The sequence below is a fragment of the Bombina bombina genome, unplaced genomic scaffold (assembly GCF_027579735.1).
Source record: "Bombina bombina isolate aBomBom1 unplaced genomic scaffold, aBomBom1.pri scaffold_881, whole genome shotgun sequence".
NCBI classification, from domain to species: domain Eukaryota; kingdom Metazoa; phylum Chordata; class Amphibia; order Anura; family Bombinatoridae; genus Bombina; species Bombina bombina.
In genome coordinates, this window is record NW_026511467.1 from 104,212 (window position 1) to 118,498 (window position 14,287).

The following is a 14,287-nucleotide window of genomic DNA, read 5'->3' on the forward strand; positions in this document are numbered from 1 at the left end:
AGATGGAATCAAATCAGTCTGAGGACCCTTCTCAACAAAGAATCTGGAGTACCTAAATTATTCACTATCCTCCTGGGAGGCAAAGATAAGACTGGCATATCAGAGAGGTGAGAGGGATTAAGTGCCTCCTAAAAGTGGCCAGGAATTGAATCCCAAGAGTAATGGCTCATAGACTCTCACCACGTTATGAAAAATCTTAATACTGGGAGGTGTTTTTTTAAAAAAGTTTTTACAGAAAAGAAGGGGAAAGGACGTGAAGAAAGCAAGAGGGAACGCGAGGAACGCGGAGAGGCAGAGGGAATGGAAGAGGCGCAGAGAGAAGGGGAGAGTCGCAGAGGGAAGTAAGGGGAGAGGTGCAGAGGGAAGGGGAGAGGCGCAGAGGGAAGGGGAGAGGCGCAGAGGGAAGGGGAGAGGCGCAGAGGGAAGGGGAGAGGCGCAGAGGGAAGTAAGGGGAGAGGCGCAGAGGGAAGAGAGAAACAAGAAACGAGGGGAAGAGAGAAACAAGAAACAAAGGGAGAGAGGAACAAGAAAAAATGTATGCTTACCTGATAAATGTCTTTCTTTCTTGACACGATGAGTCCACGGATCATCTAATTATAATTGGGAATATCACTCCTGCACAGCAGGAGGCGGCACAGAGCACCACAGCAAAGCTGTTAAATATCACCTCCCTTCCCTCCAACCCCAGTCATTCGACCGAAGTAAAGGAGAGAAAGGAAGCAACAAGGTGCAGAGGTGTCTGAAGTGTATAACATACCAACAACCTGTCTAAAGAACAGGGCGGGCCGTGGACTCATCATGTCAAGAAATAAATAAATTTATCAGGTAAGCATACATTTTGTTTTCTTTCTAATGACACGATGAGTCCACGGATCATCTAATTACTTGTGGGAATCAATACTCAAGCTAGAGTACACAGATGATAAGGAAGGGACAAGAAAGGGAACCTAAACGGAAGGCACCACAGCTTGAAGAACCTTTCTCCCAAAAGCGGCCTCAGCCAAAGCAAAAGTGTCAAATTTATAGAATTTTTAAAAAGTGTGAAGAGAGGACCAAGTTGCAGCCTTGCAAATCTGTTCCACAGAAGCTTCATTTTTGAATGCCCAAGAAGAGGAAACAGCCTTCATAGAAAGAGCCGTAACTCTCTCAGGAGGCTGCTGTCCAGCAGTTTCATAGGCAAAGCGAATGATACTCTTCAGCCACAAAGAAAGAGAAGTAGCCGTAGCTTTCTGTCCCTTACGTTTCCCAGAGAATACCACAGAGCAGAAGACTGACGAAAATCCTTAGTCGCCTGTAAATAGAATTTGAATGCACGCACCACGTCCAGATTGTGCAAAGGCTGTTCCTTTTGAGAAGAAGGATTAGGACATAAGGAAGGAACAACAATCGCCTTATTAATGTTCCGGTCTGAAACTACTTTAGGGAGAAACCCTAATTTAGTACGCAAAACAACCTTATCTGAATGAAAAATAAGGTAATCAGACTCATACTGTAATGCAGAGCTCAGAAACTCTACGAGCAGATGAAATAGCAACAAGAAACAAAACTTTCCAAGATAACTTAATATCTAAGGAATGCATAGGCTCAAACGGATCCCCTTGAAGAACCTTAACAACTAAATTAAGACTCCAGGGAGGAGTAACTGGCTTGAACACAGGCCTGACAAAACGATTGCACGTCTGGGACATCCGCCAGACATTTATGTAACAAAATAGACAAGGAAGATATTTGACCCTTTAGGGAACTTGCCGATAAACCCTTCTCCAAACCTTCTTGGAGAAAGGACATTATTCTAGGAATCCTAACTCTACTCCAAGAGTAGCCCTTGGATTCCCACCAATATAGATATTTACGCCATATCTTATGGTAAATCTTTCTAGTCACAGGTTTACGAGCCTGAATCATGATTTCAATGTCCGATTCTGAAAATCCAAGTTGGATAAAATTAAGCGTTCAATCTCCAAGCAGTCCGCTTCAGAGAAATTAGATTTGGATGAAGGAAAGGCCCTTGAAGTAGAAGGTCCTTCCTCAACGGAAGTCTCCAAAGTGGAAGAGATGACATGTCCACAAGGTCTGCATACCAAATCCTGCGAGGCCATGCCGGTGCAATGAGGATAACCAACGCCCTCTCCTGCTTGATTCGAGCATTGACCCGAGGTAGAAGAGCGAACGAAGGAAATAGGTATGCGAGACTGAAATTCCAAGGTACCGCCAGAGCGTCTATCAGTACAGCCTGAGGGTCCCTTGACCTCAATCCGTACCTTGGAAGCTTGGCATTCTGCCGAGATGCCATGAGATCCAATTCCGGCTGACCCCATTTGAGAATCAGGCTGGAAAACACTTCCGGATGGAGTTCCCACTCCCCCGGATGAAAGGTCTGCCTGCTCAGGAAGTCCGCCTCCCAGTTGTCCACTCCTGGGATGTGGATTGCCAACAGACAGCAATTGTGGGTCTCCGCCCACTGAATGATCTTGGCTACCTCTGTCATGGCCAAGGAACTCTGAGTTCCACCCTGATGGTTGATGTAAGCCACTGAGGTTATAGCGTCTGACTGTACCCTGATGAACCGGGCCGAGGCTAATTGAGGCCAGGCGAGCATTGAAGATTGCTCTCAGTTCCAGAATGTTTATGGGTACAACAGACTCTGACCGAGTCCATGTTCCCTGAGCCTTTAGAGAGCCCCAGACTGTCCCCATCCCAGAAGGCTGGCATCTGTTGTCACAATCACCCAAGAGGGTCTGCGAAAGCAGGTTCCCTGGGAGAGATGATCCTGAGACAACCACCAAAGTAGAGAATCCCTTGTCTCCTGCTCCAGCTGTAATCGCGGAGACAGATCCGCGTAATCTCCATTCCACTGCCTGAGCATGCTTAACTGCAGAGGTCTGAGGTGGAAACGGGCGAACGGGATGATGTCAATTGCCGCTACCATCAGCCGATTACATCCATGCACTGAGCCACTGATGGCCGAGGGGAGGACTGAAGTGCTAGGCAAGAATCGAAAATCTTTGATTTCCTGACTTCTGTCAGAAAAATCTTCATTGATAATGATTCTATTATGGTTCCCAAGAAAATTACCCTTGTATTTGGAACTAAGGAACTCTTCTCCAAATTCACCTTCCATCCGTGAGACCGCAGGAAAGATAATATTTCCGTGTGCGATCTTGCTTGTTGAAAGGAAGGCGTCTGAACCAGAATGTCGTCCAGATAAGGTGCCACTGCAATGTCCCGCAATCGGAGCACCACCAGCAGGGATTTCAGAACCTCTGAGAAAATTCTGGGAGCTGTGGCAAGAGCTGCAACAACTAATCGGCATAATCGATAATAATCGATTATGAAAATAGTTGTCAACGAATCTCATAATCGATTAGTTGGTTTGCAATTAGTTGGTCTGTGCACAGCACCAGCTGCTTTACTCCAATGAGCCCCTGCACATGGTATTGTGTTTTATGGTTATGCCCTTAGCCTAAAGGACATATACAGACATTTTACTTTTCACTTTTTTAGGACACTATAAGTTTCTTTTTAAGTTTACAACTACTCCTGGCTTAGGTGCAACCCAGAAATAAAATAGGAGTCATAATTTGGATTGTTGATATTAAATCAGGTAATTTGGGACTATGCTTTACATGATATAGTGCTGAGCTTGTTATTGATACCTAGCCCTAGATTGATGGCATTTGTTATATGAATTGATGTCACTATTACCTGTTTGCACATTTTTTTGCGGATCGCTTGCTATTGCTGATTATATGTACTCTATAGATAAATGTGTAAAGGCTGTGTCCTGTTACTGATATATAGTCTTTAGCCCTTTTGCCTTTTTTTGTTTTTTTTATATTTTTAATTAATTGGAATATGTACCAAATTCAACCTCTAAGTATGTATCTGTTATTTTAAGAGTGGACTAGATATTTTTCCCCCTAACCTTATAGCTGGTTGTTTGCCATTGCATATAGATATTTTTATGTCAGAATGAAGTCCAGGCTTTCATTGTTAAGAGGCCCCTTGCATTGGTGGAGAGCTAACAAAGATAACTATCCCACCTTGGTGAAATTGGCAAAAACCCTACTTATGCATCTCAGGCACCTCAACACCATCTGAGCGCCTCTTCTCTGCTGCAGGCAAAATAGCTTGCAAAAAAGAGAGCCAGCCTCAGCCAGGAGCATGTGGTCATGTTGACATTTTTGCCATTAAATGCAAAGTTTCTAAAAGAGTGAATAACAGAATGTTATAAACAGTGGTAGTTTATCTCTTACTAGTTCTACCTCTTTTCAAACAGTTTGTGGTTTTGTTTGGCTGAATTATAAAAAATTGTTCTGCTGCTTAAATATTGGACCAACAGTTGTGTTAATGTAAAGTTGTAGTCTGAAGTTTATATTTATAACACTCAGTATGTTGATTTTTATTTTAAATATAGGGAAAGAATTATTTATTTTTTATTCGATTAATCGAAAAAATAATTGTCTGATTAATCGATTAGTTGCAGCCCTAGGCAAGACCGAATAGAAGAGCCACAAACTGGAAGTGTTTGTCTAGAAATGCAAACCTTAGTAACTTGTGATGGTCCCTGTGGATGGGAACATGCAGGTATGCGTCCTTTAAATCCACCGTTGTCATAAATTGACCCTCTTGGACCAAAGGAAGAATGGAACAAATAATTTCCATCTTGAAGGACAGCACTCTGAGGAATTCGTTTAGACTCTTGAAATCTAAAATTGGTCTGAAGGTTCCCTCATTTTTGGGAACCACAAACAGATTGGAATAGAACCCCAGACTCCGTTCCTGCATTGGAACAGGAACTATCACACCCAGGTCGGAGAGGTCCCGAACACAGTGTAAGAACGCCTCTCTTTTTGTCTGGTCTACAGATAATCTTGAAAGCAGAAACCTGCCCCTGGGAGGAAAGGTCTTGAACTCTAGTTTGTATCCCTGGGACACGATGTCCACTGCCCAGGGATCCTGAACATCTCGAACCCAAGCCTGAGTGAAGAATGAAAGTCTGCCCTCCACAAGATCCGGTCCCGGATCAGGGACAGGGCCTTCATGCTGCTTTTGATTCAATAGCAGGCTTCTTGGATTGTTTTCCCTTGTTCCAAGACTGATTGGGCCTCCAGGAAGGCTTGGACTGCTCCTGCTTGGAGGAGGGAGTGGAGGGATTTCCCTTGAAATTTCGAAAGGAACGAAAATTACACTGACGTCCCTTTTGTTTATTTCTCTTATCCTGAGGGAGGAAATGTCCCTTACCTCCCGTAATATCAAAAATTATTTCCGTCAAACCAGGCCCAAACAAGGTCTTTCCCTTGTAAGGAATCGCCAAAAGTTTAGACTTAGAAGACACATCCGCAGACCAAGATTTTAACCATAAAGCTCTGAGAGCCAGTATGGCAAAACCTGAAATCTTAGCTCCCAGCTTAAAAACCAGAAGGGAAGCATCTGTGATAAAGGAGTTGGCCAACTTAAGGGCCTTAATCCTATCCTGGATTTCTTCGAGGGGAGTGTCTGTCCGAATGTATTCAGACAATGCATCAAACCAGTATGCTGCTGCACTAGTGACCATAGCAATACAAACCGCGGGTTGCCATTGTAAACCATGGTGTACATACATCTTCTTGAGTAACCCCTCTAACTTTTTATCCATAGGATCCTTAAAAGGAACAACTATCCTCTATTGGAATAGTAGTTCTCTTGGCTAGCATGGAAATTGCCCCTTCCACCTTGGGTACTGTTTGCCAAGCCTTGATAGAATCTGCTATAGGAAACCTCTTTTTAAATATAGGGGATGGAGAAAAAGGGATACCCGGTCTCTCCCATTCCTTAGCAATGATCTCTGTAGCCCTATCTGGTACAGGAAATACCTCCACCATGGAGGGCACGTCAAAATACTTGTTTAGTTTACTAAACTTCTTAGGATTGACTACGACGGTAGTGTCAGAGTCATCCAGGGTAGCTAAAATCTCCTTATGTAACAAACGCAGGTGTTCTAGCTTAAACTTGAAGGATACAACTTCAGTATCAGCAGGAGGAATTACACTGTATGAGTCTGAAATTTCACCCTCAGATGCTACCAAAATATCATCCTCCTCAGGCCACTGGGAGGGGGCATTTGAAATAGCAACAACTGTGTCAGTAACCTCACTTACTGATTGTTTACTTTTCCTCTTGCGATTTCCCTGCAGCATGGGAAAAGCATAAGAAACCGCAGAGGACATGAGAGAAGCGATGTCTTGCAAACTAACTCCAGATGGAGTAATGGAGGAAGCGCAGGGCACTGGATGCATGGACGCTAAGTTTTCGGACACTTGAGGAGAAAGCTGCGGCTTATTTTGAACATTGTCAGAAGACTCCTGAACAGCATCCGCCCTAGACAATGTTGGCTCAGAACAAAGTCTATCCCTATAATGTAAAGTTCATTTAATTACATGAGGAACAGAAAGGGATTGGTGGTTCAACATTAGCATCAAAACATAAAGAACATGTAACATCTTGCAGGGCCTCTTGGTCCATCTTTATTCACCACAAAAACTAAAAAAAAAAAAAAAAAAAAGATAGAAAATTGATATTTTATTAAAAAAATACCTCACAAAGAAAAATATGTTACTGTTCCTTTAAATCTTTTAAAATAAACTGCTTTATTTTTCAGCAAGAAAATAAAATAACATAAGTAGAAATTAAATACTCCGGACACCTTTACACCTCAGCTTAAAGGGACAGTCTAGGTAAAAAAAAACTTTCATGATTCAGATAGAGCATGTCATTTTAAACAATTTTCCAATTTACTTTTATCAACAATTTTGCTTTGTTCTCTTGGTATTCTTAGTTGAAAGCTTAACCTAGGAGGTTCATATGCTAATTTCTTAGACCTTGAAGGCCACCTCTTTTCAGAATGCATTTTAACAGTTTTTCACCACTAGAGGGTGTTAGTTCATGTATTTCATATAGATAACACTGTGTTCGTGCACGTGAAGTTATCTGGGAGCAGGCACTGATTGGCTAAACTGCAAGTCTGTCAAAAGAACTGAAATAAGGGGGCAGTTTGCAGAGGCTTAGATGCAAGGTAATCACAGAGGTTAAAAGTATATTAATATAACTGTGTTGGTTATGCAAAACTGGGGAATAGGTAATAAAGGGATTACCTATCTTTTAAAACAATAAAAATTCTGGTGTAGACTGTCCCTTTAACTTTGCTGAGGTGCTTACCTGCCTGACTAACACCGGAGTTTATAGGCTGTTAGATGATCCGGACTCAATCTATTTATTCTGCCAGATGAAGTCCGTAAAAAGGCCAAAAACTGAGACGAAGTCTTCTGTGTCACAGAACACAGGAACTATGAGAGGGAAGTGTGCAACAAATTTTGGCGCTTCCGTTAGCCCCGCCCATCATGGGCGTTACAAGAAAAAACATCCCTCAGGTCTTTTAAAAGCATAGTAATGCAGTTTTATTGTTACTCAAGCTAAAAACACCACCTCTGAGCCAGCTCCTCATCCCCAGTGCCTGCTATTACTGCCCATAATAAATACTCTCCAAGTCATAAGAGAATACTTTTATTATGTCCCAAACTTATATAATTTATATTAAAGTGCCATCTTTTATTCTGAATGACGATCCCAGAAAATAAAAAGTCAGCACTTACCTTTGTAAATCTGCCTAGCAGCAAGGCAGCTCACTAGGTTTGAGAGGCATAATTCCTTCAATGGACCTGTGGAAAAAAATGCAAAGACTGAATAAACCTACTCAGGCTTTAGAAAATAGGGCAGCATTAGTATATGGGAGGCGCAGTGATGATTATACCCCACAAGTTCCCATTGCTCTAAAGCCACCACTGCTCTACTGAAGAGACTGATGTGGACTACGGCTACACCCTAGAACAAAGCAGCACAATCTTGCTCCACTTAAAAAAATAATAAAATCTTGCTTGAAGAATATTCTTTTCCAACACCTAACTTTACCACTTCCTTGCTCTAACGTAGGCAAAGAGAATGACTGGGGTTCGAGGGAAAGGAGGTGATATTTAACAGCTTTGCTGTGGTGCTCTTTGCCGCCTCCTGCTGGACAGGATTGATAGTCCCAATAGGAATTAGATGATCCGTGGACTCATCGTGTCATTAGAAAGAAACGAAGGGAGAGAGGAACAAGAAACGAAGGGAGAGAGGAACAAGAAACGAAGGGAGAGAGGAACAAGAAACGAAGGGAGAGAGGAACAAGAAACGAAGGGAGAGAGGAACAAGAAACGAAGGGAGAGAGGAACAAAAAACGAGGGGAGAGAGGAACAAGAAACGAGGGGAGAGAGGAACAAGAAACGAGGGGAGAGAGGAACAAGAAACGAGGGGAGAGAGGAACAAGAAACGAGGGGAGAGAGGAACAAGAAACGAGGGGAGAGAGGAACAAGAAACGAGGGGAGAGAGGAACAAGAAACGAGGGGAGAGAGGAACAAGAAACGAGGGGAGAGAGGAACAAGAAACGAGGGGAGAGAGGAACAAGAAACGAGGGGAGAGAGGAACAAGAAACGAGGGGAGAGAGGAACAAGAAACGAAGGGAGAGAGGAACAAGAAACGAGGGGAGAACAAAGTCAGAGAGAAAAGGAAACAACAGAAGGAGGAGGGTGGGAGGGAAGAAGGAAGGGACAAGAAAGAAGGAAGGAAAGAAAAAGGAAGAATTACCTCTGCTTCTGCAGCTTGAGATTGCAACAGCTGCCTTATCCGAAATAGGTCTTTCTCAATTTGCTGAATTCTAGCTACTCTCGCCTAGAAAAGAAACAGTGTAACAATATAATTTTGTTTAAAATATTTTTACATTTAAACTATTGTAAGCAACTCTTATATTAGAAATATGTTTGTAGTTTATTTGCCAGCAGCTTGACACAGTGTTGTTATGACAACTAAACTAATAGGTATAATTTCCATCTGCTATTTAAAAGGAAATGCATATATTTTTTTTTCAATAATCCAACTTAACAATAAAATAATCAGAACACTCATTTCAAATTTATGGTAGTGTTCTTTTAAAGTGACAATTTGTGTTTTTTAGAATGTGTGTGCATTATATATATATATATATATATATATATATAAAATACTTCCATACCTGTGCTCGCTTTTCCATGTCCTGACAGGTTCCCAGCTGTTCTTCCATTGCAGCTCTGATTTGCCTGGCCTCAAATTCTAGCTGCCTTCTAGTCATGTCTGTCTGGAGGGAAAACTAAAATTGCCAGGGGGAAAAAAGTAGAAAGTTTGTTATTTGAGTATAGTATAAAGACAGTGTGTGGAGGTTCACACTATTTATGGATAAAGGAAAAATATTGGATAAAAATTAAATGGAAAAATAAGTAATAAAGTAGTTCATGCAGAGTTTGAACCTCAAATCAGAGGTTAATATTATATCAGGAACAGAGACACAGTGTAACAGGGAGACTTATACACGTAGAACATTTTATAATAATAGCAAACTAAGCACTAACAAATACCTAAAATATAGCCAAGAGAGAACAAAACAAATGCACTGTCTTTTGTTTTAAGAAGAAGTCATTTTAATTAGCTGACACTCACATTTTCAGTAAGAGGAAGGCTATCGATTCTCTTAGTAAGGTTCTGAAGCTGGGCATAGTACCAGTCCTTTTCTTTTTCTTCTTTTTCAAGCTCAGCAAGAAGTAATGATCTGAAAGGAAGAGAAACAAATATGCAATGATGCTGACTGCAGAGCAAAATAAAGTACAACAAAAGAAATGACAGTACCGGGAAATGTCATGATAACCAATTAACTGCTAGAATATAAGCATGAATCTAAATGACAATTGGCTAGATGCAATATGATATCTGGCAACTAAAACAAGAAGAATTTCCTTTAAGGGACAGTCTACAATAGAATTGTTATTTTTTAAGAAGATAGATATTCCCTTTATTACCCATTCCCCAGTTTTGCACAACCAACACAGTTATATTAATATACTTTTTACCTTTGTGATTACCTTGTATCCAAGCATCTTCTGGCAGCCCCCTGATCACATGACATTTTATTTATTATCTATTGCTTGCATTTAGTACTGTATTGTGCTAAATCTTAAATAACTCCCTGGGGGTGATCACATTGTTATCTATATGGCCCACATGAACTAGCAGTCTCCTGTTGTGCAAATACAAAAGCATGCGATTAAGAAGCTGTCTATAGAGCCTCTGAAACAGGCACAAATGTAGAGGTTTAAATGTTATAAAGTATATTAATCTAACAATGTTGGTTGCGCAAAGCTGAGGAATGGGTGGTAAAGATATTATCTATCTTTTTAAACAATAACAATTTTTGTGTAGACTGTCCCCTTAAATGCAGTCAAATTTATATTTAAATTTATATTTAACCCTTACAAATGCTGTGCCACCCTAAACACTTTTCTAACACATTTCTTCTTAATATTTTCTTCTTAATATTTTCCTTTTACAATTCCAGGACACACACATTCCAAAAATGTGTAAATGCTACCCGAGCCTCCTCACAATATACACAGGTATCAAATTCAGTATTAATTTGTCTAATTATAGAAAAAAACAACTGGCACCTTAAACCCCCAATGGCTGGGGCACTCACCACCCCCTATGACCCAGACAGATAGAGAAAATCGCTCCTTGCTGCAGACACACGGTCAGGAAAAGGGAAAAAAAAAAAAGAAAAAAAAAAAAAGAAAAAAAAAAAAAAGAAAAAAAAAAAAAAGGGACCATTCCCAGTCACCCGGTGAGTCATGCAGGACTGCCCCTGCTAAGGAAAAAGCGTGCCAGCTTAATAAAACTGCACAGCTCTCAATATAATAAAAATAAATAACCTGTATGTTCTGCATCAGCCTATGAGCCCAAAACATCTTACACACAAAGCAGTCAAAATCACGTAAACATGATTAAACAACCCCACTGTTCAATAATCCCCCTCAGTGGATATTAACCCTTGATTACATACACTTGAAATGAGTCCCACTGTGACCCTGTCTTCTATCGTTAACATATGTATAAAAAAATGAAACTATGCAGTGGAACAGAAACGCGGTCCTTCAAGTATGACAGATTGTAGCAGCGCTTCTGACATGGACTTGAGTGAAGAAAAGCAGGCAGCGAAACTCGTCAACGCTGATTGCTTAGGAGCGGTTAATATGAGTCTGGATGGTTTTGCAGAAAGACTCTCCCTGCATCTTCAGACTCTAGCTTTCATCAATGCTCTCACTGAGTTGCTGACAAGACTACTTAAAACTCCAGTCCCATCTCGAAGGGTACTACCCTCAATAAGGAAAAATTCTGAAATCTTCTGACACTTCTCAGCCAACCTCCTGTGACGAAAGGCAAAGAATGACTGGGGGATGAGGGTAGTGGGGGAGCTATTTAAGCCTTTGGCTGGGGTGTCTTTGCCTCCTCCTGGTGGCCAGGTTCAGTATTCCCACAAGTAATGAATGCAGCTGTGGACTCTCCATGTATTAAGAAGGAAATTGGATTTAGTATCCCTTTAATAGGGTGTGAAGATTTGCTGTATATTGCTAGCTAAATATGCCATCAACCTTTAACCCTTTGCAGTCCTTTGTCGGAATATATCCGACAAAGGGTTTTTAGTGCATGCGCTCAAATGACGAATATATTCCGACTTTGAATTTCACAGCAAAATAGCGACATCTAGCGGTGACTTGCTATTTAGCTGTGTAATTCAAAAAAATTGCTGCAAAAATTAAATAAGACCCGTCAGCCACATGAAACATCTAGGTAAAGTGGCTGATTAATGCATTCTTCTTTGTCAATGTAACCTGCTAGTGACTAAGTTGCAGAGATTTGTATGTGGACCTATTGATGCAGTTAATCTGTGGCTTTCAGAGAAGCGGACCCAGTTTGTTACATGTGGATTTCAACATGAAAGCTGTGGGTGATTGGGAGAACAAATTGCAGCATTCATTACACAAATGATATACAGATCTTCAGGAGCACATCTGCTAAGTGATTGAAGCTTCAGATGATTCTGGAAAGAGCAGATGGCAAGTAGAACGTGCATAGAAGGGAAGCCTAGGAGACCTTGCATAAACAAACCCCCTCAGATTGAAATGGAGGGGTAAATTCTATATCTGTCTTGCTAGAAAATAGTGACAAACACCTTCTGGTACCAGCAGGTGAAAAAATTACTAGGGATTCCAGTAGGCTAAGCTACTTGAGAGTAAGCCAGAAAAAAAAAACTGTGAAAGAAATTTCCAATTGATTTGAAATAGTGGATAGCTACAGGGTTAGTCAAGCTTCCTGGCTGGAAGTAAAGGCATTATTCCTGGGGCAATCTGCAGAGTTTCTGTACCCTTACTCTGAGAGGCTGCATGCAAGTGTCATTAAACTTTATTAAGAGGGTATTTTTGTGGAGGCCCATAAAATTTGAAAACATAATGTATGCTTACCAGATAAATGAATTTCCTTTTGGATAGGGAGTCTCCATGGCTTCATTCCTTACGGTTAGGAAAAACAACACCTGGCCACCAGGAGGAGGCAAAGACACCCCAGCCAAAGGCTTAAATATCCCTCCCACTTCCTCATTAACCCAGTCATTCTGCCGAGGGAACAAGTAAAGTAGGAGAAACATTAGGGTATAAATGGTGCATAGACAAGAAAAACGGGCGGGGCCGTGGACTCTCCCTATCCACAAGGAAATGAATTTATCTGGTAAGCATAAATTATGTTTTCCTTCCTAAGATACGGAGAGTCCACACCTTCATTCCTTACTGTTGGGAAAACTTTACCCAAACTCCAGGGGACACTGAATGAATAATGGAAGGGAACAAAAAGTAAGAGGCGGACCCTATTCTGAGGGCACCACAGCCTGCAAAACTTTTCTCCCGAAAGCTGCTTCAGTCGAAGCAAAAACATCAAACTTGTAAAATTTTGAAAAAGTATTTAAGGAGGACCAGGTAGCCGCCATACAAATCTGATCCATAGAGTCCTCGTTCTTAAAGGCCCAAGAGGAAGCCACTGCTCTAGTGGAATGAGCCGTTATCCTCTCAGGAGGACAATGTCCCGCTGTCTCATAAGCTAAGCGGATGACATGAGTGACCCCGCTTGGAAGATGACATCGCCCGGATAGAAGACTTCTTCAGCGCCTCTTGGAAGATGACATCGCCCGGATGGAAGACTTCTTCAGCGCCGCTTGGAGGATAACTTCATCGGATGGAAGATTTCTTCAGCGCCGCTTGGAGGATAACTTCTGCCGCTCCAGGTCTCCTCTTCGGTTCCATTGCTGCTCGGCTGAGTGAAGACGACTCAAGGTAGGATGATCTTCAGGGGATTAGTGTTAGGTTATTTTAAGGGAGGTTTGGGTTAGATTAGGGGTATGTGGGTGGTGGGTTTTAATGTTGGGGGGGGGGGGGTTTGTATTTTTCTTTTACAGGCAAAAGAGCTGAATTCTTTGGGGCTGGTAAGGTAAAAGAGCTTTGAACTTTTTTAATTTAAAATAGGGTAGGGCATTTTTTTATTTTGGGGGGGGGGGGGGGGTTGTTATTTTATTAGGGGGCTTAGATTAGGTGTAAGCTTTTTTTTATTTTTTGTACTTTAGTTAGTTTATGTAATTGTATTTAATTGTAGTTATTTGTAGTTAATTTATTTAATTAATTTAATGATAGTTTAATTGTAACTTAGGTTAGGATTTATTTTACAGGTAATTTTGTATTTCTTTTAGCTAGGTAGTTATTAAATAGTTAATAACTATTTAATAACTATTCTAACTAGCTAAAATAAATATAAAGTTACCTGTAAAATAAATATAAATCCTAAGATAGCTACAATGTAATTATTAATTACATTGTAGCTATCTTAGGGTTTATTTTACAGGTATTTAGGTTTTTTTTTTTTTATATATTTTTATTGAGATTCGTTCAAAGGCATATATGTCAACATAGACTTTACAAAGAAATGATTTTCACATATTAAACCGGTAATCGCTCAGTAATTTAAACAAAGTGTGATTATACGACAATGCATGCATAGCTGAAGTAACAAAATTAGTGCCAGTATATCTCTGTACCTTCAAGACAACCTAGAAGCCACTCTTGGGCCCCTTATGGCCATATAAACATAACTAATGAAGGCAACGTCTGAAAAGAAGGAGACCACTCTTGGGTCTCCATTCATGGATCTCTGTTTTCTGACTTTACATGGTATATAAACCGACAGGCTTCAGTATAAAAATAAGATTGCTTATGGATCTGCAAACACAATCTGAACAAAATCATAAATTTATATCACCACCGTGTAGGACAGGCTATATCAGGGTAGCTAGAAAAAAGTATATATTTATATG

At 40.8% G+C, this 14,287-nt stretch overlaps 1 protein-coding gene across 1 annotated transcript in view; it reads right to left on the minus strand.

The window, feature by feature from the left end:
• APC (APC regulator of WNT signaling pathway) overlaps window positions 1–14,287 on the minus strand; it is a 119,718-nt gene that overhangs the window by 85,894 nt on the left and 19,537 nt on the right. The window contains exons 2-4 of the mRNA XM_053696581.1: window positions 9,544–9,652; window positions 9,083–9,196; window positions 8,659–8,742 (exon numbers count right to left, since the gene is read on the minus strand). Coding sequence (XP_053552556.1) covers window positions 8,659–8,742; window positions 9,083–9,196; window positions 9,544–9,652 — 307 coding nt within the window. The remainder of the gene's footprint in view (window positions 1–8,658; window positions 8,743–9,082; window positions 9,197–9,543; window positions 9,653–14,287) is intronic.